Consider the following 23,686-nt stretch of genomic DNA (forward strand, 5'->3'; position numbering starts at 1 on the left):
GTGGAAGAAGAACGATGCTTTATTCAGGAAGCTGGCAACGTGGGAAGATGGTGGACTAGTGTCCCCCACAGCATCTCCCAGTTGCCAGTTAGAGGGAAAAGGGGTTTACAGGGAAAAGACGGGAAGTCTCTGGGCTGTGCAGGTGGGGGCTACATGCAGAGTAGCACAGTCAGCTCTGACCATCATCTTGACATTGGTCATGCAGTGGTGTGGTCAGTGTCATGTTGATTGTTTCCGGCACAGTTAATCTTCAAGTCCAGTGTTGGTTTGTTCCCATTTCCTTGAGGCCAGTTCCTGGAATTGTGTAAGCCATTGGTTCAGGTCTGCTCAAGATGGAGCAGCTTACGTCATAGCTCCAGTCTGGTCATCATACAGTTAGCTCTCTCCTCTTGTAGCGGTTTTAGTATCTGCCAAACAAGTTAGGAATGTGTCTCTGACACTGTTACTTATGTCCTTGGGGAGGACCTAAAGAGTCTGTGACTGCTGTTGTCCTAATCGTGAACTGCTTGAACCTGTTGTTTTGTGACTCAGGGGAGGCCTGGGAGACTGCAGCTGTTTTACAAGCAAGAGGCAGGGGACACGGAAGGGCCCTGCAGGGTCCTGCTTGGTTCCAGCAACCGAGAGGTACAACTTTGTATGCAAGATGATGAGATGTAGTTTTGTTTATTAACAGGAACAAAAATAGTTTGGCCCTAAAGTAAAATGACCGATTGTTCCAGCACCAGAAAGAGGATAGTGAAGGACACCACCTGAATGAATCTAGAAAGTTGTAGGAGATTGGTGGAAAGGGAATTGTATTGGTCTCAGCCGAAGGTGGCTCAGTTTTGATGTTTATTGCAGAGATTTTCAAAAAAGAGCTTATGGTTCTCTTAAGTATCAAATATTATATTGATGCAAAGCTGGAGTTTGGTTTTCTCTCTGTAAAAATGATATAATTTTTCGTGGAGTATTGGTCTCCTTAATAAGTGGTTGGAAAAGTTGTTCTCTAAATCTGCCTAAACAGCAGAGATTCTGTATCTCACAGGAAGAGCTTTCTGCCCCTAGTTGTGAATTCATCCGGCCGCCTTATTTTCTTGAAAATAAATGCACAGGGACTTCCCTGGTGGTGCAGCGGTTAAGAATCCGCCTGCCAGCACAAGGCACACGGGTTCGAGCCCTGGTCCGGGAAGATCCCACATGCTTTTAGAAACTAGAACACGGAGAGAGTGAGGTCATATGAAATTTGAAACGCTAAATATTGTCATAGTTTTAAGCAGTTTGAGGATTGCTGGAAGAAATGATTTGTCATTCATTCAAGTAATACGCATTTGATGAATACTTGCAAAAAGTAAACAATAAAAAATCCTCTAGAGCCCGCGAGCCACAACTACTGGAACCCACGTGCCTAGAGCCCATGCTCCGCAACAAGAGAAGCCACCGCATTGAGCAGCCGACGCACCACAACGAAGAGAAGCCCCCGCTCACCGCAACTAGAGAGAGCCCACGTGCAACAGCGAAGACCCAACGCAGAGAAAAATAAATAAATAAATAAATAAATAAATAAATAAATAAATGTATTAAAAGAAAAAAAGAAAGAAAATAAATGCACAACAAAATTTCTGCGTTTCTGAGAAAGTTAAGCTTCCTTAAAAGTGTGTTCCTTTTGGTCTGGTTTTTTCTCTTTAAAGTGGACTGTCAGGAATTCCCTGGCATTTCAGGGGTTAGGACTGTGCGCGTCCACTGCTAGAGGCCTGTGTTTGATCCCTGGTCAGGGAACTAAGATCCCACAAGCTGCGTGGCGCGGTCGAAAAAACAGCAAAGACAAAATCATCATACTTTAGCCGTTAAACGAAGTCCAGGGCCTTTAGTTGCTCCTCAAGGGCTATGGGGTAATAGTATGAGGCACGTCCTTGGAGCTGTTTTGCAGAGACTGAAACCCCCAGCAGGTGGAAGAAGTTAACTGCATGCTGCCCACAAGCACGCAGACCCCAGACCCGTTGGAAGCAGAAGGCTGATGATGTTGAGTCCCCGCTACCTCACCACCGACCAATCAGAAGAATGTCCGTGAGCTGATCACGCACCCTGTAACCCTGTCTTCAACATGCAGCCCCTTTCTCTTTTCCCTATATAGTCCTCAAGCAAAACCTCAGGAGGGGAGAGTAGGTTCTTTGGGACGAGTCCACCTTCCCCCCTGGGCTGCCGGCTTCCTCAGTAAAGCCGTGTTTCCTTTTACCCAACACTTGTCTCTCAGTATTGGAGTCCTGAATGATGCAAGATCTGCCTCATCTTCTGCAGTTTTTCCTCCATGAAAAATAATTCAGGATTATTTTTCAGAGTTAAGAAATGTGGTTGGATAATCACAACGCCATTAAGCCACACCTCATCGGGCAGCAAACAGGCGAAGCACACTGGTAATGACCACACACATCATGACTGTGAGAAGACTTTCATCTTTATTATATTTCCCCAAAAGCTGCATTGCACGGTACTCTTTAATAATCTAAAATAACATACGAACTTGTTGAGACAAGTTAAAAACTTACGACTGAATTCCCACAATTCAGTAATGAGAACTAACAATGTACAAATTTATGCTTACAAGAATTGGGAGGAAATACCCACCTAGCTATAAGTAGAATGGAAATATTATGTAATAGATAAAATGTGTATTATGTAATAGATAAAACCAAAAATCTCTCTTGAAAATGTGAATAAAATTGTATATAGGTGTAAATATACAACAGCTGTAATACTCATCACAAAACTTGGTGGGAATAAGATGTTTCACAATGAAGACTATTTCAAAACTATTTAAAATACATCTATAAATATAAAATATAAAAATACAATAATTTTATAGGTGACATTTTCAAAATAAGCCAGTGAAAGTTAAGTCATCAGTCATGACCGTGTGGCTCTAATTATATATTTTAAAGTTATTCCCTCCTGTTCTGAGCCCCCTACACGCCACCTTCAAATGCTTCTAGACTGGGGCAAAGAAGTGTGTAAAAAATGGGACCTCCAGTGTTCATCCCAGGGGAGATTTGAATGAAATGATCTGAAAATTGGGGTGGTGCCTTCCAAAGGGATGGAACGTGACAGAACCCTGATTTCTTATTGTCCTGCCACAGACTCCTAGAAGCATGCCCCGCTCCCAGGAGTGTGACACGAAAACTCTCTTGAGCTCATTCTGGAAGACGCTGGGTTCTTCCCGATCATCTGCACAAGAGGCTTCTCCCTCCCTTCCTCACGGCTGTCGTCAGCGTGTGGATTGACCTCCTGTGCAACATCCTCATCTCTCCTGGGCTCTGTGATCTGGAAGTAAGAGAAGGAGCAAGGACGTCAGATTTCAAAGTGGCAACTGTCCAGATACAAAGGTTTTCACATTCTTAGTTCTCACCAGAATTGAGACTCATTTATGATTGCAGTTTTATCTGAAATTCTCCATTCGGAGCCCCAATCCTGAACCATTCATTGTTTTCAAGTGCGATTCTTGGAGTTTGGTGAGCCTGACTGCAAAAACTACTGAATACACCTAAGGCCAGGCCCAGTCATCTGCTTTATAGCCAAGACTCCAGGTGATTCTGCTCAGGGAGCTGGCATTTGGAGAATGCTGCTTTAGTCTTAACTCACCTTGGTCCTTTGGCACCACTTAAATTCTGAACTTGGAACCACACTACAGACATCACTGACCGGTCAGCATCGTGGACCAGGAGACCTGCTGCCTGTTCCCTAATGCTAATCCTGGATCCTAATGTCTAGTTTATTATTAATTTTTAATTGACTTATTTTCTTTATTTTATTTTTGGCTGCATTGGGTCTTTGTTGCTGCGCATGGGCTTTCTCTAGTTGTGGTGAGCGAGGACCACTCTCTGTTGCTTCTCATGACGCTTCTCTTGTGGCGGAGCACGGGCTCTAGGCGCGCACAGGCTCAGTAGTTGTGGCTTGCGGGCTCTAGAGTACAGGCTCAGTAGTTGTGGCTCGTGGGCTCTAGAGCGCAGGCTCAGTAGTTGTGGCTCGTGGGCTCTAGAGCGCAGGCTCAGTAGTTGTGGCTCGCGGGCTCTAGAGCGCAGGCTCAGTAGTTGTGGCTCGCGGGCTCTAGAGCGCAGGCTCAGTAGTTGTGGTGCACGGGCTTAGTTGCTCCGCGGCATGCGGGGTCTTCCCGGACGAGGGCTCGAACCCGTGTGCCCTGCTTTGGCAGGCGGATTCTTAACCCCTGAGCCACCAGGGAAGTCCCTGGATCCTAATGTTTAAATAATAGTCAGTCCTAGACTTGGTTAGTGTTATGGGCTGAATGTTTGTGTCCCCCCAAATTCTTATGTTGAAATCTTAAAATCTTAACCGCTAAGGGGCTGGTATTAGGAGGGTGGGGGTCTTTGGGAGGTTATTAGGTCATGGGGTAGAGCCCTCATGAATGAGATTATTGCCCTCGTAAAAGAGACTGTGGTCTGTTGTTTATAAGCCACGCAGTCTGTAGTATCTTGTTAGGGCAGGTCGAAGGGACTAAGGCAGCTAGTTTGCAAGATTTCAACCAAATGTTTGCTCAGTCCTCTGCCCACATCTAGAACTCTAATGTGTCCATTGTAATAAGCCATGCTGAAGATGGCATTCCTTAACCTTCACTCGTTCTGATAAACCGTCTTGACCATAAAGTTGGGGGGGAAAAGGTGACTTGTACAAGAGGAATCATTGGTCCAGAAGCGGTGAGTCAGGGGAAATAAAGAGTCACAGGTGATCTGGCCGTAAGCAATTGGAAAGTAAATTTGGATGAAAATAAAGCTAGTCATAATTGGTCTTTTCTTATTGAACGTGTAGGCTGTTCCATCTAATATCCTGTTTGTAGACATTTACTTTGTGGTAGGTAAATCCTAGAACCCATATCCCTGAGGGATGTAAGGCCAAAAATGAATTAAAAAGAGAAACTCGAAACACCGTATATGGAAAAAAATCACCATCTCATCAAAGCTGTTATTTGGACCCAATTGCTTTGGGTGAAATGACTTCAGTGAGACCCATGCGTCTGTGACAGACTGGTTTCCCCGAGGTCTGGCGCCCACGGGTCCCACGGTGCTGGTGTGTGTGTGTGGCTGTGAGGCCGCGGCTGGGCGCTGAGTCGGCGTGTGGCTGTGTGCCCGGCTGGCCCCCTTCACAGCGTGAGAGGTGATGTGGGTCCAGCAGTGGGATTCCTCCGATTTCCTCAGTAAGCAACGCGTTCATTCCGCCCGCACCTTTGCGGACGCAGACCTACCTTTGCGCAGGCCGATGACCTCAGGCCTGCGTGGTCCTGGGGCCTCTAGGGCAAGAGGGCGCGATCTCTTCCCCACACCCAGAGCTCTGGATCAAAAGCCTGGATCTGGAACGACAAACAGCCCCTGGAAATGAGGATGACGCTGCCTCCCCGTGCCCCGCGTCCGGTTCTTTGTCGTCCGTCCCCAAGTCCCAGACCGAATCCCCCATGATCCCCACCTCCTCTCCGGCCCTGCCCCTCCCCCAGACCGCCACAGCCCACCCACCTGCTCGCACTCTTCCCGAGTGACCCTAGCGTTCCAGCCCATGGAACGGATGAACTGGAGACGCAGTTTGTGGAACAAGGGACGCTGGGAGCGGTTCTTTCCATAGAGGAACGAAAAGATGGCCTGTTTGGGGGCCTGGTTGTCCTCTTCCATGTCGTTGGCCACATAGCTGGGGAAAGACATCAGGTGGCTGTCATCAGCACAGGAAGGGCCTCCCCTTGAGATCAGCTTCCCAGAAAAGAGGCGGGCTGAGCATCCTGACACGACCCACCCAGCCCTGCCCAGCGTCCCCGAGGGCCGCCCAGTTATCAAGGCGCCACTGGCCAGGCAGGACCTTCGCAAGGGTGCCTCTCACACCTTGATGCCGGGGACAAAATCCAAACCCCCTGTTCCCTTCAACTTGTTGTATGCGCACACACCTCTCTCCCTATGTTGTAGGTGTATGTACAGTTCCTGAGGGCAGGAGCTGATCTGATCTATTTCTGCATTCATCCCTCTCCTACCAAAGGACACATTTAGGGCTTGGTTCATCTTGATGCATTAATTCAACAGCCTTTTGTGAATCTCTGCTCCCATCACCTCATATTCCCCAGCGTGTAGGGTGTACTTTATAAGGTTTCATTAGATGAATGAATGAATGAATGAATGAATGAACATTTTATCTCGTAGCCAAATGCAATACTGATTACCTCGAAGACTCACAATAACAGACATTCGCAAAATGAAAAGAATTGTGCTGAGTGTTTTGGGAATGCATTGACATTTTGACAAGACCTGCCTTCCACATTGTGTCTAGTCTAATGGGACTGGGGAAGGGGAAGGGGGGAGATAAGAAATGACTGTAATGCAAAGCATCACATTCTAATACGATTTTAACTAAAGTGCCTCCGGGATGCAGAAGTTAGGGAGATCAGGCATCGTGAAGGTTTTGGTGTTTGAACCCACTTTAAGGATAGGGTCATTTTCTTCAGGTAAATGTGTGGGAAAGATCCCTGGACAGAAAAGCACAATAGAAACTTAGAGGGCAGGGTATGTGGAAGGAACAGTGACACAAAGGAATAAAGTGTCAGGACAGTGTGATGGAGACTGCAGAGAGAGTTGAATTCCAACCCAGAACTCTGGCCTTGATTTGGCACGTAATTAGCCAATGACATTGTGTGACGCGGTCAGACCTGGGTTTTGGAAGGACATTCAGGCAGATAGAGCCGACTGGCTTGGGAGACGTGGAAGAAACATCAGTGGGGAGCATTTTCTACCAGGTCCGCGCTATGTGATAAGGGCCCCGATTGTGGCATTTGTCGTGGGAACGCAGAAACGGAAGATAATCACACTTGGTGCTGATGTGGGAAGACCCGAGACCGGAGAATCAGAACCGGAAACGTCTCAAGTCTATTTACTTGTGGGCAGGATGGTGTCAGTTCTTTCTTCCTCTCCTCTTAGGAAGGTTTCGTGTTTTGCTTTGTTTCGTTCAGTGTTTTAATTGACATTAGGGCAGTTTGTTTTGACAATGAATGGTGTAAAAAACATAACTTCGTTTGAAAAAGAAACCACTCTACCGTAATCCTGTCATTTTCACAGCCAGAGTAAACGGTACAGAGGGGTTTAAAAAAATAGATGAAAGGTCAGAGCCCCAGGTCTCTCCCTGCGCCCTCCCAGGGTGTTGAATATTGATGGAGGGGACGGAGCAAGATACTCACAGAGCTATAAAGAAATGGATTCTCTGGAATTGCCAGGAGAAGAGCCCGGCCCGGCTGAAATAAGCTATCACCATCGACAGGAGATACTGATGGAAAGAGGGAAAAAAACGTAGGAGAAGCTTGCCAGAAAAGAGGCACATCTTCCACATCGTGGAAGAGGAAAAACAGTGGGATAAGGGAGCAGGGGACGAGGAATGGGTGGTGCCACTTGGAGAAGAGACCCCCGTGTTGGGTGAGCCTGATTATTTGGGGGAGGGTAGAGGACAGAAGGTCAGAGTTTGCGACGCTCCAAGGATGGGAGGCTGTGGGTTTGAGGGCGTGGACTTAGGGCCGCTGGCACTGGACGGTGTTTGATGAACCGGAGCCAAGGCGAGTCCCCAGGAGCTGAGAGGAGAGGGGACTTAGGCAGCAACCACCAAAGGGGCACACCTGGGGCTCAGATCCCAGAGGGGACCTCGAGGCCCCTGGAGGGAAGTGTTGACAAGGCATCAGGTTGGGAGGGGAGTGGAAACGTGGGTGTAGAAAGCACCCCGCGTGCCCACCCAGGACAGGCGCTGGAGCAGGAATCCATCTCAGTGGGGGACTTACCTTGTCAGATACTTGCAGGGTTTTGTCCCAGGCGAGGAATTTCCTAATGACGGGATCCTCTGTGAAAAGAGGGCAGATGTTTGCCAGTGGGAACAGGGCTGTCGTGGGAGCATTCCAGAGCCAAGAGGGAGAACCACGCCCCCCCCTGGGGAAATGCCAAGATGTGGCCCAGGGTGAAGCTGATGGGAAGAGGGGAGGGAAGACCATTCACTGTGGGAGGAAAAGGGGTGACTCCCCTTCTAGGGGGGCCGAGTGACAGGGAGTGATGCCCCTTCATCATGCATTCACGTACCAGTGCAGAGGGCATGGAGTTACTCACAGCCAATTTCTCAATTGACAGTCACGTCAGGGGGCGAAGGTGGCTTGTGTTGCCCCCCACCCCCTCCCGCCGTCCCACGCCAGTAAGATTCAAAAGGCCAGTAAGAGCTAGAGTCTCAGGGGTACAGTTGAAACCAAGCGAACCTAATCCTGTATCATTTCTAAATCTAACCCAGTCTTGTATCATTTGTGAGTCTAACCTAATCCTGTATCATTTATGTGTCCCCTGTGTCCTTTATCCGTAGACAGTCCGCCAGGGACGGAGAGTGCACCAAGTAGCAGGGAATTCTTTTCCATTGGGAAAGTGTAGTCATTGGAAGTTTTTGTTTGTTTGTTTTTCAAGTATAGGATTGGAGGGTGCTGGGCGGTGGGTGGGTGGTGCTGGTCCTTACCGAGCATCCTGGTGAAGACCTCGTGGTGCTCAGGCAGCACTGAAGACACCCGCTGTCGCTTGAGCTTCATCTTGAGCCCACTCAGCGACTCCACGACCCAGGTGTCCTGGGCCTCAGTGGCCGGCTCGCCCTCCTCCTCCTCCTCTCTGAACGCCACTGACCTCTTCCTCTTAGAGCCAGGGCGCTGAGGCGGGGAGCTGCAGCCGGCCCAGGGGGCTGAGAAAAGACAAGAGACTACAATAGGACGTTCTCGTCTTGGGAATTCAGCCACTGGTGACCACCCAACCCCACCCCGACTCCGCCTCCCCCCCGAAACACCCCTACCCTTTTCAGTCGTATAGACCTCTGACCTTGCCCCAAGTCATCTTTCCATCTTTCTCTGTCCATATCTACCTATCCCTCCCCTGACTCATTTTGTCATTTTTCCGGCTTCCTGTCCTGAAAACTCTTTCTCATGGTAGATAATTTCTCCCACTAGGAAAAAAGAAGAAAAAGAACCCTCCCCTTGTTTCCTCTCTTCCCCTCTCTCATCCTTGGATCTCATCTCCTAACCCTCTTTCTTGCTTCCCAGGTTTTCCGTGTCCCCAGCTCCTGTCCTCTCCTCCCTCAATCCCTGGCTTTCCGAATGTCTCCCTTCTTTCATAGGCACCTGACGCAGGTGCTCCTTCCCGACCTCTGTACCCTCTCCTCCTTACTGGTCAAGCCTCTGAAGTTCCTTCTCGTGCCAGCTCCCTCACCTGACGGTCCTGGGCTTTCTTCGTTGACAGTCACCTCCAGGGGGTACCCTGAGGAGCTGGGCTGGGAGTCCTGGTCCTCAACCTGGGAACTCGGTTGACGATTGGCCATGATTTCTCCCAAACTCTTCCCTTCCTCGACGCCTAGACTCTGCTTTGTCCCAACTCTTCTTCTGGACTTGGGCAAAACACAAGTGGTCGTCCCTTCTCCGAGCTGCGGGGCAACTGGCAGTGGAGAAAAGCTCTGGCGAGATGCTATTGTCCACCTCTGCTGCCGAGCGCCACGGAGTCTGGTCCTTCCAATCAGGAAGGTCGGAAGCCTGTGACATCATCATGGGTCATTCCAACCTGGCAGCCAGTTTGAATGAAAACACAAGTAACTGTCAGACCTATGTGTGCGCTTGTCCCAGAGATCAGGGGTAAATGGTATCTCCTGCCACTGACCCAACCTCTGCCCGTCCTCCAAAACCCCCCTCAAGGTGTCCGGACCCCTCTTTACCGCTTCCCAGCAGGTGCGCTGTCCTCTCCCTGCTGGACTCTCCCCCTCGCTCGCATTCCTTTTCCACGGCCTGGTGGGAGAGTGGGGAGAGGGACAAGGAAACTTAGGGGAAGCAGCAACGGTTAAGCCTTATAAGAGTGAGATAGGTATGTAAAAAAAGATCCCAGGTGCACTGACTGACTGGATTGAAAAGTTACGTTAAAACACGCAGTTTGGCAGAGCGCTTCTGCTCAATGTGTACTGACACTGTGTTCAGAATTCTGTACTGGGGGAGCACACGTCCGCCACCCTCAGGCACCTTTGAGTCCAAGAGCCATTTTGAGAAGCTAAAATCAGAGAGAAGTACAGGTGCTCACGCACCCTTCAAAGGGGGTCTACAAACAAACACAAAACAACAAAAAAGGGCACCTTTGGATTTCACAAAGTCCATGGATTGTCCAAAGCCTGCCCCTCGATTCCAATTAAGAAATTCTAGTCTACTTACCAAAATTTTTTTTTTTTTTAAACATCTTTATTGGAGTATAATTGCTTTACAATGGTGTGTTAGTTTCTGCTTTATAACAAAGTGAATCAGTTATACATATACATATGTTCCCATATCTCTTTCCTCTTGCATCTCCCTTCCTGCCACCCTCCCTATCCCGCCCCTCTAGGTGGTCACAAAGCACCGAGCTGATCTCCCTGTGCTATGCGGCTGCTTCCCACTAGCTATCTATTTTACATTTGGTAGTGTATATATGTCCATGCCACTCTCTCACCCTGTCACATCTCACCCCTCCCCCTCCCCATATCCTCAAGTCCATTCTCTAGTAGGTCTGTGTCTTTATTCCCGTCTTGCCACTAGGTTCTTCATGACCTTTTTTTTTTTCCCTTAGATTCCATATATATGTGTTAGCATACTGTATTTGCTTTTCTCTTTCTGACTTACTTCACTCTGTACGACAGACTCTAACTCCATCCACCTCACGACAAATACCTCCATTTCATTTCTTTTTATGGCTGAGTAATATTCCATTGTATATATGTGCCACATCTTCTTTATCCATTCATCCGATGATGGACACTTAGGTTGCTTCCATGTCCTGGCTATTGTAAATAGAGCTGCAATGAACATTTTGGTACATGACTCTTTTTGAATTATGGTTTTCTCAGGGTATATGCCCAGTAGTGGGATTGCTGGGTCGTATGGTAGTTCTATTTTTAGTTTTTTAAGGAACCTCCATACTGTTCTCCATAGTGGCTGTATCAATGTACGTTCCCAGCAACAGTGCAGGAGGAGGGTTCCCTTTTCTCCACACCCTCTCCAGCATTTATTGTGTGTAGATTTTTTGAGGATGGCCATTCTGAGTGGTGTGAGGTGATACCTCATTGTAGTTTTGATTTGCATTTCTCTAATGATTAGTGTTGTTGAGCATCCTTTTCACGTGTTTGTTGGCAATCTTATATCTTCTTTGGAGAAATGTCCATCGAGGTCTTGTGTCCATTTTTGGATTGAGTTGTTTGTTTTTTTGATATTGAGCTGCGTGAGCCGCTTGTATATTTTGGAGGTGAATCCTTTGTCAGTTGCTTCGTTTACAAATATTTTCTCCCACTCTGAGGGTTGTTTTTTTGTCTTGTTTATGGTTTCCTTTGCTGTGCAAAAGCTTTTAAGTTTCCTTAGGTCCCATTTGTTTATTTTTGTTTTTATTTCCATTTTTCTAAGAGATGGGTCAAAAAGGATCTTGCTGTGATTTATGTGATAGAGTGTTCTGCCTATGTTTTCCTCTAAGAGTTTTCTAGTGTCGGGCCTTACATTTAGGTCTTTAATCCATTTTGAGTTTATTTTTGTGTTATGGTGTTAGGTAGTGTTCTCATTTCATTCTTTGACAGGTAGCTGTCCAGTTTTCCTAGCCCCGCTTATTGAAGAGGCTGTCTTTTCTCCACTGTATATTCTTGCCTCCTTCATCAAAGATAAGGTGACCATATGTGCGTGGGTTTATCTCTGGGCTTCCTATCCTGTTCCATTGATGTATATTTCTCTTCCCTAAAGTATATTTCAATAAAGGTATGTACGTTGTTTTTTTAGACACAAGGCTATCGCACACTTAACAGACTACAGAATAGTGTAAACGTAAGTTTCTCATGCACGGGTACACCAAAAAATTCATGTGACTTGCGTTATGGCGGTATTCGCTTCATTGCAGTGTTCTGGAACTGAAGCTGCAATGTCTCTGAGCGGGGCCTGTATACCCAGAAGTGGGATTGCTGGATCATATGGAATTTTTATTTAAAAGATTTTGAGAAAACTCCATACTGTTTTCCACAGTGCCTGCACGATGTTACATTCCTGCCTACAATATGCAAGGGTTACGATTTCTCTACAACCTTGACAACTCTATGTTTAAAAAGAAAGAAAAAATTGTAGCCATTCCAGCAGATGTGAGGTAATATCTCATGATGATTTTGATTTGCATTTCCCGGATGATTAGTGACGTTGAGCACCTTTTCATGTACCTGGTGCTGTGTTAAGTATTCCTAACACACATACAGAGACACAAAGGGATAGAAGGAATCTTTTGGAAGTGATGAGTATATTACCGTGATGGTGGTGATGGTATCACAGGTGTGTGCATATGTCCAAACTCATCAAGTTATACAAATTAAACCTGGGCTGGATTTTGTATATCAGTTATACGTAAATAAAGCTGTAAAAGCCCAGCAACAAGTGGTGTGTTTCCTGAGCCGGTGAAGCCCAGGTACATCTTTTCTCCTCTCCCAGGGGTGAACCCACCCAAGCAGCCATTGAACTTGGCTCACTTTCCGTTTCTTTAGTTTCCCCTTCTATTACTTTTGTGTTTCTGCTTTGTTTTCAGATTACAGCTAAGTGCTTCCCTATTTGTAGCAGCAGTGATTCTGAGTTTGGCTCTGTCGTTTGAAGACTTTTGATGGTCTCTCCAAAGCGATTAAGTTTCTACAGAGCTAATCTCAGTTAGGTGAGAGGTGGCAGAGGATCTGGTTTGATAGTCTTTTCTTAGTCTTTTCTGTTCGTCTATTTGTCTACTTTGACAAGCTCAGATCAGATCAGTTAAGAATCTCTTGCCCAATGGGAGGAGAACGGCTCTTTAATCTCTAGACTGGTGAGTGTTTATTCCTGACCGATGTCTAAGACTTTAGAACTGAAGGTAAAAGTTCCATTTCTCTGTATGTCTGTGTGTCTGTAATTCAGAAAGGCCTTTACCTCTGACAGTGTGAGTATGTAATGTTTTTCTGCTTCTGGATCTATTAAAGTAGATTGTAGAGTCTCTTAAATTCAAGGGTTTCTGTCCTGATTGGCTTACAAAGATACAAATGTGCTTATAAAAATTATGTATCCCTAAAATTCTCAGAGAGAAAGGAATTTGAACTTCTGATACTTTAAATGTGCTAGAAAAGTATTCTTACGGAAATCAAGTCAGGGAATTCCCTGGCAGTGCAGTGGTTAGGACTCGGTGCTTTCACTGCCAGGGCCCGGGTTCAGTCCCTGGTCAGGGAACTAAGATCCAGCAAGCCTCTCGGTGCAGTCAAAAACACAAACAAACAAAAAAATCAACTCAGAAATTTAAAGACTTCAAGTTTACATAATTTAGGTAAATCTTTGGCAAATGAAGCTAGTTTAATAGTTTTGGTTTAATACAAAGTTACTCCTATCTTATTTATCAGTATTAGGCATACATTGAAAACAATTCTACTTGGGTGTGTTCTTCCTAAATTTATATAGGTGTACCCATCAAATAAGCTAACATTACTTCTACTTAATATTTAAGGTTATGAAAAATGTAAATTTGTGTTTAGCCACATTTAATGATTCTTCTGACAAACTTTATTTCAACAGTAACTATGTTTTGTACTGTGTCAGCTTGTCGATACATTCCAAGATCTTTAGTTTACGTAAACCCTTGAACTGATACTAAATTGTGTTACTGACTGGATAATCATTGGATACCGAGGTCATTTGTAAGCAAGACAGAAACCTGAAACGTTGATCACTAAGCATAATCTCAAGTTCTATGCTCTTGCTGCATATTTTTATTTGTTACCTAGAGGCTATATCTGTGGGTGTGTTAATGAATGTGTTTGTCTCTGGCACTTGGAGAAGTTGTGTAAGGGATGTTTGTGGCTTCGTAATGTTGTGTTACGTGTGTTCATGAGCTCTGCTAGCCTACAGTGCTGGTGTGTGATGGGCAGTTGTCAGTTATTCACTCCTAGTTTTCTTTGTGCAATGGAAGTAACTTTGGTTCAAAGTTGTTATGAATATAATATGAATGAGGCTTGAGCAATAGTAATGTTATCGGCTGGAACAGAACTCAGGTGCAGCTGCTCATCGCTCAGAAGTCAATGTTCCAGAGACAAGGGTTGGTGGAAGAAGAACGATGCTTTATTCAGGAAGCTGGCAACGTGGGAAGATGGTGGACTAGTGTCCCCCACAGCATCTCCCAGTTGCCAGTTAGAGGGAAAAGGGGTTTACAGGGAAAAGACGGGAAGTCTCTGGGCTGTGCAGGTGGGGGCTACATGCAGAGTAGCACAGTCAGCTCTGACCATCATCTTGACATTGGTCATGCAGTGGTGTGGTCAGTGTCATGTTGATTGTTTCCGGCACAGTTAATCTTCAAGTCCAGTGTTGGTTTGTTCCCATTTCCTTGAGGCCAGTTCCTGGAATTGTGTAAGCCATTGGTTCAGGTCTGCTCAAGATGGAGCAGCTTACGTCATAGCTCCAGTCTGGTCATCATACAGTTAGCTCTCTCCTCTTGTAGCGGTTTTAGTATCTGCCAAACAAGTTAGGAATGTGTCTCTGACACTGTTACTTATGTCCTTGGGGAGGACCTAAAGAGTCTGTGACTGCTGTTGTCCTAATCGTGAACTGCTTGAACCTGTTGTTTTGTGACTCAGGGGAGGCCTGGGAGACTGCAGCTGTTTTACAAGCAAGAGGCAGGGGACACGGAAGGGCCCTGCAGGGTCCTGCTTGGTTCCAGCAACCGAGAGGTACAACTTTGTATGCAAGATGATGAGATGTAGTTTTGTTTATTAACAGGAACAAAAATAGTTTGGTCCTAAAGTAAAATGACCGATTGTTCCAGCACCAGAAAGAGGATAGTGAAGGACACCACCTGAATGAATCTAGAAAGTTGTAGGAGATTGGTGGAAAGGGAATTGTATTGGTCTCAGCCGAAGGTGGCTCAGTTTTGATGTTTATTGCAGAGATTTTCAAAAAAGAGCTTATGGTTCTCTTAAGTATCAAATATTATATTGATGCAAAGCTGGAGTTTGGTTTTCTCTCTGTAAAAATGATATAATTTTTCGTGGAGTATTGGTCTCCTTAATAAGTGGTTGGAAAAGTTGTTCTCTAAATCTGCCTAAACAGCAGAGATTCTGTATCTCACAGGAAGAGCTTTCTGCCCCTAGTTGTGAATTCATCCGGCCGCCTTATTTTCTTGAAAATAAATGCACAGGGACTTCCCTGGTGGTGCAGCGGTTAAGAATCCGCCTGCCAGCGCAAGGCACACGGGTTCGAGCCCTGGTCCGGGAAGATCCCACATGCTTTTAGAAACTAGAACACGGAGAGAGTGAGGTCATATGAAATTTGAAACGCTCAATATTGTCATAGTTTTAAGCAGTTTGAGGATTGCTGGAAGAAATGATTTGTCATTCATTCAGGTAATACGCATTTGATGAATACTTGCAAAAAGTAAACAATAAAAAATCCTCTAGAGCCCGCGAGCCACAACTACTGGAACCCACGTGCCTAGAGCCCATGCTCCGCAACAAGAGAAGCCACCGCATTGAGCAGCCGACGCACCACAACGAAGAGAAGCCCCCGCTCACCGCAACTAGAGAGAGCCTACGTGCAACAGCGAAGACCCAACGCAGAGAAAAATAAATAAATAAATAAATAAATAAATAAATAAATGTATTAAAAGAAAAAAAGAAAGAAAATAAATGCACAACAAAATTTCTGCGTTTCTGAGAAAGTTAAGCTTCCTTAAAAGTGTGTTCCTTTTGGTCTGGTTTTTTCTCTTTAAAGTGGACTGTCAGGAATTCCCTGGCATTTCAGGGGTTAGGACTGTGCGCGTCCACTGCTAGAGGCCTGTGTTTGATCCCTGGTCAGGGAACTAAGATCCCACAAGCTGCGTGGCGCGGTCGAAAAAACAGCAAAGACAAAATCATCATACTTTAGCCGTTAAACGAAGTCCAGGGCCTTTAGTTGCTCCTCAAGGGCTATGGGGTAATAGTATGAGGCACGTCCTTGGAGCTGTTTTGCAGAGACTGAAACCCCCAGCAGGTGGAAGAAGTTAACTGCATGCTGCCCACAAGCACGCAGACCCCAGACCCGTTGGAAGCAGAAGGCTGATGATGTTGAGTCCCCGCTACCTCACCACCGACCAATCAGAAGAATGTCCGTGAGCTGATCACGCACCCTGTAACCCTGTCTTCAACATGCAGCCCCTTTCTCTTTTCCCTATATAGTCCTCAAGCAAAACCTCAGGAGGGGAGAGTAGGTTCTTTGGGACGAGTCCACCTTCCCCCCTGGGCTGCCGGCTTCCTCAGTAAAGCCGTGTTTCCTTTTACCCAACACTTGTCTCTCAGTATTGGAGTCCTGAATGATGCAAGATCTGCCTCATCTTCTGCAGTTTTTCCTCCATGAAAAATAATTCAGGATTATTTTTCAGAGTTAAGAAATGTGGTTGGATAATCACAACGCCATTAAGCCACACCTCATCGGGCAGCAAACAGGCGAAGCACACTGGTAATGACCACACACATCATGACTGTGAGAAGACTTTCATCTTTATTATATTTCCCCAAAAGCTGCATTGCACGGTACTCTTTAATAATCTAAAATAACATACGAACTTGTTGAGACAAGTTAAAAACTTACGACTGAATTCCCACAATTCAGTAATGAGAACTAACAATGTACAAATTTATGCTTACAAGAATTGGGAGGAAATACCCACCTAGCTATAAGTAGAATGGAAATATTATGTAATAGATAAAATGTGTATTATGTAATAGATAAAACCAAAAATCTCTCTTGAAAATGTGAATAAAATTGTATATAGGTGTAAATATACAACAGCTGTAATACTCATCACAAAACTTGGTGGGAATAAGATGTTTCACAATGAAGACTATTTCAAAACTATTTAAAATACATCTATAAATATAAAATATAAAAATACAATAATTTTATAGGTGACATTTTCAAAATAAGCCAGTGAAAGTTAAGTCATCAGTCATGACCGTGTGGCTCTAATTATATATTTTAAAGTTATTCCCTCCTGTTCTGAGCCCCCTACACGCCACCTTCAAATGCTTCTAGACTGGGGCAAAGAAGTGTGTAAAAAATGGGACCTCCAGTGTTCATCCCAGGGGAGATTTGAATGAAATGATCTGAAAATTGGGGTGGTGCCTTCCAAAGGGATGGAACGTGACAGAACCCTGATTTCTTATTGTCCTGCCACAGACTCCTAGAAGCATGCCCCGCTCCCAGGAGTGTGACACGAAAACTCTCTTGAGCTCATTCTGGAAGACGCTGGGTTCTTCCCGATCATCTGCACAAGAGGCTTCTCCCTCCCTTCCTCACGGCTGTCGTCAGCGTGTGGATTGACCTCCTGTGCAACATCCTCATCTCTCCTGGGCTCTGTGATCTGGAAGTAAGAGAAGGAGCAAGGACGTCAGATTTCAAAGTGGCAACTGTCCAGATACAAAGGTTTTCACATTCTTAGTTCTCACCAGAATTGAGACTCATTTATGATTGCAGTTTTATCTGAAATTCTCCATTCGGAGCCCCAATCCTGAACCATTCATTGTTTTCAAGTGCGATTCTTGGAGTTTGGTGAGCCTGACTGCAAAAACTACTGAATACACCTAAGGCCAGGCCCAGTCATCTGCTTTATAGCCAAGACTCCAGGTGATTCTGCTCAGGGAGCTGGCATTTGGAGAATGCTGCTTTAGTCTTAACTCACCTTGGTCCTTTGGCACCACTTAAATTCTGAACTTGGAACCACACTACAGACATCACTGACCGGTCAGCATCGTGGACCAGGAGACCTGCTGCCTGTTCCCTAATGCTAATCCTGGATCCTAATGTCTAGTTTATTATTAATTTTTAATTGACTTATTTTCTTTATTTTATTTTTGGCTGCATTGGGTCTTTGTTGCTGCGCATGGGCTTTCTCTAGTTGTGGTGAGCGAGGACCACTCTCTGTTGCTTCTCATGACGCTTCTCTTGTGGCGGAGCACGGGCTCTAGGCGCGCACAGGCTCAGTAGTTGTGGCTCGTGGGCTCTAGAGCGCAGGCTCAGTAGTTGTGGCTCGTGGGCTCTAGAGCGCAGGCTCAGTAGTTGTGGCTCGTGGGCTCTAGAGTACAGGCTCAGTAGTTGTGGCTCGCGGGCTCTAGAGCGCAGGCTCAGTAGTTGTGGCTCGTGGGCTCTAGAGCGCAGGCTCAGTAGTTGTGGCTCGTGGGCTCTAGAGCGCAGGCTCAGTAGTTGTGGCTCGCGGGCTCTAGAGCGCAGGCTCAGTAGTTGTGGCTCGTGGGCTCTAGAGCGCAGGCTCAGTAGTTGTGGCTCGTGGGCTCTAGAGCGCAGGCTCAGTAGTTGTGGCTCGTGGGCTCTAGAGCGCAGGCTCAGTAGTTGTGGCTCGCGGGCTCTAGAGCGCAGGCTCAGTAGTTGTGGCTCGTGGGCTCTAGAGCGCAGGCTCAGTAGTTGTGGCTCGTGGGCTCTAGAGCGCAGGCTCAGTAGTTGTGGCTCGTGGGCTCTAGAGCGCAGGCTCAGTAGTTGTGGCTCGTGGGCTCTAGAGCGCAGGCTCAGTAGTTGTGGCTCGCGGGCTCTAGAGCGCAGGCTCAGTAGTTGTGGCTCGCGGGCTCTAGAGTGCAGGCTCAGTAGTTGTGGCTCGTGGGCTCTAGAGCACAGGCTCAGTAGTTGTGGCTCGCGGGCTCTAGAGCGCAGGCTCAGTAGTTGTGGCTCGTGGGCTCTAGAGTACAGGCTCAGTAGTTGTGGCTCGTGGGCTCTAGAGTACAGGCTCAGTAGTTGTGGCTCGTGGGTTCTAGAGCGCAGGCTCAGTAGTTGTGGCTCGCGGGCTCTAGAGCGCAGGCTCAGTAGTTGTGGCGCACGGGCTTAGTTGCTCCGCGGCATGCGGGGTCTTCCCGGACGAGGGCTCGAACCCGTGTGCCCTGCTTTGGCAGGCGGATTCTTAACCACTGAGCCACCAGGGAAGTCCCTGGATCCTAATGTTTAAATAATAGTCAGTCCTAGACTTGGTTAGTGTTATGGGCTGAATGTTTGTGTCCCCCCAAATTCTTATGTTGAAATCTTAAAATCTTAACCGCTAAGGGGCTGGTATTAGGAGGGTGGGGGTCTTTGGGAGGTTATTAGGTCATGGGGTAGAGCCCTCATGAATGAGATTATTGCCCTCGTAAAAGAGACTGTGGTCTGTTGTTTATAAGCCACGCAGTCTGTAGTATCTTGTTAGGGCAGGTCGAAGGGACTAAGGCAGCTAGTTTGCAAGATTTCAACCAAATGTTTGCTCAGTCCTCTGCCCACATCTAGAACTCTAATGTGTCCATTGTAATAAGCCATGCTGAAGATGGCATTCCTTAACCTTCACTCGTTCTGATAAACCGTCTTGACCATAAAGTTGGGGGGGAAAAGGTGACTTGTACAAGAGGAATCATTGGTCCAGAAGCGGTGAGTCAGGGGAAATAAAGAGTCACAGGTGATCTGGCCGTAAGCAATTGGAAAGTAAATTTGGATGAAAATAAAGCTAGTCATAATTGGTCTTTTCTTATTGAACGTGTAGGCTGTTCCATCTAATATCCTGTTTGTAGACATTTACTTTGTGGTAGGTAAATCCTAGAACCCATATCCCTGAGGGATGTAAGGCCAAAAATGAATTAAAAAGAGAAACTCGAAACACCGTATATGGAAAAAAATCACCATCTCATCAAAGCTGTTATTTGGACCCAATTGCTTTGGGTGAAATGACTTCAGTGAGACCCATGCGTCTGTGACAGACTGGTTTCCCCGAGGTCTGGCGCCCACGGGTCCCACGGTGCTGGTGTGTGTGTGTGGCTGTGAGGCCGCGGCTGGGCGCTGAGTCGGCGTGTGGCTGTGTGCCCGGCTGGCCCCCTTCACAGCGTGAGAGGTGATGTGGGTCCAGCAGTGGGATTCCTCCGATTTCCTCAGTAAGCAACGCGTTCATTCCGCCCGCACCTTTGCGGACGCAGACCTACCTTTGCGCAGGCCGATGACCTCAGGCCTGCGTGGTCCTGGGGCCTCTAGGGCAAGAGGGCGCGATCTCTTCCCCACACCCAGAGCTCTGGATCAAAAGCCTGGATCTGGAAAGACAAACAGCCCCTGGAAATGAGGATGACGCTGCCTCCCCGTGCCCCGCGTCCGGTTCTTTGTCGTCCGTCCCCAAGTCCCAGACCGAATCCCCCATGATCCCCACCTCCTCTCCGGCCCTGCCCCTCCCCCAGACCGCCACAGCCCACCCACCTGCTCGCACTCTTCCCGAGTGACCCTAGCGTTCCAGCCCATGGAACGGATGAACTGGAGACGCAGTTTGTGGAACAAGGGACGCTGGGAGCGGTTCTTTCCATAGAGGAACGAAAAGATGGCCTGTTTGGGGGCCTGGTTGTCCTCTTCCATGTCGTTGGCCACATAGCTGGGGAAAGACATCAGGTGGCTGTCATCAGCACAGGAAGGGCCTCCCCTTGAGATCAGCTTCCCAGAAAAGAGGCGGGCTGAGCATCCTGACACGACCCACCCAGCCCTGCCCAGCGTCCCCGAGGGCCGCCCAGTCATCAAGGCGCCACTGGCCAGGCAGGACCTTCGCAAGGGTGCCTCTCACACCTTGATGCCGGGGACAAAATCCAAACCCCCTGTTCCCTTCAACTTGTTGTATGCGCACACACCTCTCTCCCTATGTTGTAGGTGTATGTACAGTTCCTGAGGGCAGGAGCTGATCTGATCTATTTCTGCATTCATCCCTCTCCTACCAAAGGACACATTTAGGGCTTGGTTCATCTTGATGCATTAATTCAACAGCCTTTTGTGAATCTCTGCTCCCATCACCTCATATTCCCCAGCGTGTAGGGTGTACTTTATAAGGTTTCATTAGATGAATGAATGAATGAATGAATGAATGAACATTTTATCTCGTAGCCAAATGCAATACTGATTACCTCGAAGACTCACAATAACAGACATTCGCAAAATGAAAAGAATTGTGCTGAGTGTTTTGGGAATGCATTGACATTTTGACAAGACCTGCCTTCCACATTGTGTCTAGTCTAATGGGACTGGGGAAGGGGAAGGGGGGAGATAAGAAATGACTGTAATGCAAAGCATCACATTCTAATACGATTTTAACTAAAGTGCCTCCGGGATGCAGAAGTTAGGGAGATCAGGCATCGTGAAGGTTTTGGTGTTTGAACCCACTTTAAGGATAGGGTCATTTTCTTCAGGTAAATGTGTGGGAAAGATCCCTGGACAGAAAAGCACAATAGAAACTTAGAGGGCAGGGTATGTGGAAGGAACAGTGACACAAAGGAATAAAGTGTCAGGACAGTGTGATGGAGACTGCAGAGAGAGTTGAATTCCAACCCAGAACTCTGGCCTTGATTTGGCACGTAATTAGCCAATGACATTGTGTGACGCGGTCAGACCTGGGTTTTGGAAGGACATTCAGGCAGATAGAGCCGACTGGCTTGGGAGACGTGGAAGAAACATCAGTGGGGAGCATTTTCTACCAGGTCCGCGCTATGTGATAAGGGCCCCGATTGTGGCATTTGTCGTGGGAACGCAGAAACGGAAGATAATCACACTTGGTGCTGATGTGGGAAGACCCGAGACCGGAGAATCAGAACCGGAAACGTCTCAAGTCTATTTACTTGTGGGCAGGATGGTGTCAGTTCTTTCTTCCTCTCCTCTTAGGAAGGTTTCGTGTTTTGCTTTGTTTCGTTCAGTGTTTTAATTGACATTAGGGCAGTTTGTTTTGACAATGAATGGTGTAAAAAACATAACTTCGTTTGAAAAAGAAACCACTCTACCGTAATCCTGTCATTTTCACAGCCAGAGTAAACGGTACAGAGGGGTTTAAAAAAATAGATGAAAGGTCAGAGCCCCAGGTCTCTCCCTGCGCCCTCCCAGGGTGTTGAATATTGATGGAGGGGACGGAGCAAGATACTCACAGAGCTATAAAGAAATGGATTCTCTGGAATTGCCAGGAGAAGAGCCCGGCCCGGCTGAAATAAGCTATCACCATCGACAGGAGATACTGATGGAAAGAGGGAAAAAAACGTAGGAGAAGCTTGCCAGAAAAGAGGCACATCTTCCACATCGTGGAAGAGGAAAAACAGTGGGATAAGGGAGCAGGGGACGAGGAATGGGTGGTGCCACTTGGAGAAGAGACCCCCGTGTTGGGTGAGCCTGATTATTTGGGGGAGGGTAGAGGACAGAAGGTCAGAGTTTGCGACGCTCCAAGGATGGGAGGCTGTGGGTTTGAGGGCGTGGACTTAGGGCCGCTGGCACTGGACGGTGTTTGATGAACCGGAGCCAAGGCGAGTCCCCAGGAGCTGAGAGGAGAGGGGACTTAGGCAGCAACCACCAAAGGGGCACACCTGGGGCTCAGATCCCAGAGGGGACCTCGAGGCCCCTGGAGGGAAGTGTTGACAAGGCATCAGGTTGGGAGGGGAGTGGAAACGTGGGTGTAGAAAGCACCCCGCGTGCCCACCCAGGACAGGCGCTGGAGCAGGAATCCATCTCAGTGGGGGACTTACCTTGTCAGATACTTGCAGGGTTTTGTCCCAGGCGAGGAATTTCCTAATGACGGGATCCTCTGTGAAAAGAGGGCAGATGTTTGCCAGTGGGAACAGGGCTGTCGTGGGAGCATTCCAGAGCCAAGAGGGAGAACCACGCCCCCCCCCTGGGGAAATGCCAAGATGTGGCCCAGGGTGAAGCTGATGGGAAGAGGGGAGGGAAGACCATTCACTGTGGGAGGAAAAGGGGTGACTCCCCTTCTAGGGGGGCCGAGTGACAGGGAGTGATGCCCCTTCATCATGCATTCACGTACCAGTGCAGAGGGCATGGAGTTACTCACAGCCAATTTCTCAATTGACAGTCACGTCAGGGGGCGAAGGTGGCTTGTGTTGCCCCCCACCCCCTCCCGCCGTCCCACGCCAGTAAGATTCAAAAGGCCAGTAAGAGCTAGAGTCTCAGGGGTACAGTTGAAACCAAGCGAACCTAATCCTGTATCATTTCTAAATCTAACCCAGTCTTGTATCATTTGTGAGTCTAACCTAATCCTGTATCATTTATGTGTCCCCTGTGTCCTTTATCCGTAGACAGTCCGCCAGGGACGGAGAGTGCACCAAGTAGCAGGGAATTCTTTTCCATTGGGAAAGTGTAGTCATTGGAAGTTTTTGTTTGTTTGTTTTTCAAGTATAGGATTGGAGGGTGCTGGGCGGTGGGTGGGTGGTGCTGGTCCTTACCGAGCATCCTGGTGAAGACCTCGTGGTGCTCAGGCAGCACTGAAGACACCCGCTGTCGCTTGAGCTTCATCTTGAGCCCACTCAGCGACTCCACGACCCAGGTGTCCTGGGCCTCAGTGGCCGGCTCGCCCTCCTCCTCCTCCTCTCTGAACGCCACTGACCTCTTCCTCTTAGAGCCAGGGCGCTGAGGCGGGGAGCTGCAGCCGGCCCAGGGGGCTGAGAAAAGACAAGAGACTACAATAGGACGTTCTCGTCTTGGGAATTCAGCCACTGGTGACCACCCAACCCCACCCCGACTCCGCCTCCCCCCCGAAACACCCCTACCCTTTTCAGTCGTATAGACCTCTGACCTTGCCCCAAGTCATCTTTCCATCTTTCTCTGTCCATATCTACCTATCCCTCCCCTGACTCATTTTGTCATTTTTCCGGCTTCCTGTCCTGAAAACTCTTTCTCATGGTA

General features: G+C 47.5%; 3 protein-coding genes across 2 annotated transcripts; 1 reads left to right on the plus strand and 2 right to left on the minus strand.

Moving 5' to 3' along the window:
* Positions 1-23,686, plus strand: part of LOC309614468 (uncharacterized protein) — a 123,213-nt gene that overhangs the window by 88,874 nt on the left and 10,653 nt on the right.
* On the minus strand, positions 785-7,518 carry LOC309614470 (speedy protein E4A-like). Its single transcript, XM_082362867.1, has 3 exons — positions 7,190-7,518; positions 5,493-5,661; positions 785-5,332 (listed from the first exon to the last, which is right to left on the minus strand). The coding sequence occupies exons 1-3, from the start codon at positions 7,336-7,338 to the stop codon at positions 5,273-5,275; spliced, it is 378 nt and encodes a 125-aa protein (XP_082218993.1). The 5' UTR covers positions 7,339-7,518; the 3' UTR covers positions 785-5,272.
* Positions 18,763-22,078, minus strand: LOC309614473 (speedy protein E4A-like). Its single transcript, XM_082362870.1, has 3 exons — positions 21,928-22,078; positions 20,231-20,399; positions 18,763-20,070 (listed from the first exon to the last, which is right to left on the minus strand). Exons 1-3 carry the CDS (start codon positions 22,074-22,076, stop codon positions 20,011-20,013), a joined length of 378 nt encoding a protein of 125 aa, XP_082218996.1. The 5' UTR covers positions 22,077-22,078; the 3' UTR covers positions 18,763-20,010.

This window comes from Balaenoptera borealis (genome assembly GCF_965194805.1).
Source record: "Balaenoptera borealis genome assembly, chromosome: 16".
Lineage (NCBI taxonomy): Eukaryota > Metazoa > Chordata > Mammalia > Artiodactyla > Balaenopteridae > Balaenoptera > Balaenoptera borealis.

Bases quoted from the DNA above. Each gene is read 5' to 3' on its own strand.
- LOC309614470 (XM_082362867.1), bottom strand. From the start codon at position 7,338: ATGTGGAAGATGTGCCTCTTTTCTGGCAAGCTTCTCCTACGTTTTTTT. The intron at 5,662-7,189 runs GTGAGTATCTTG...GTCTTTCCCCAG, and splicing joins ATCCATTTCTTTATAGCTCT to CTATGTGGCCAACGACATGG. The intron at 5,333-5,492 runs GTGGGTGGGCTG...TTGTCGTTCCAG, and splicing joins CTCGGGAAGAGTGCGAGCAG to ATCCAGGCTTTTGATCCAGA.
- LOC309614473 (XM_082362870.1), bottom strand. From the start codon at position 22,076: ATGTGGAAGATGTGCCTCTTTTCTGGCAAGCTTCTCCTACGTTTTTTT. The intron at 20,400-21,927 runs GTGAGTATCTTG...GTCTTTCCCCAG, and splicing joins ATCCATTTCTTTATAGCTCT to CTATGTGGCCAACGACATGG. The intron at 20,071-20,230 runs GTGGGTGGGCTG...TTGTCTTTCCAG, and splicing joins CTCGGGAAGAGTGCGAGCAG to ATCCAGGCTTTTGATCCAGA.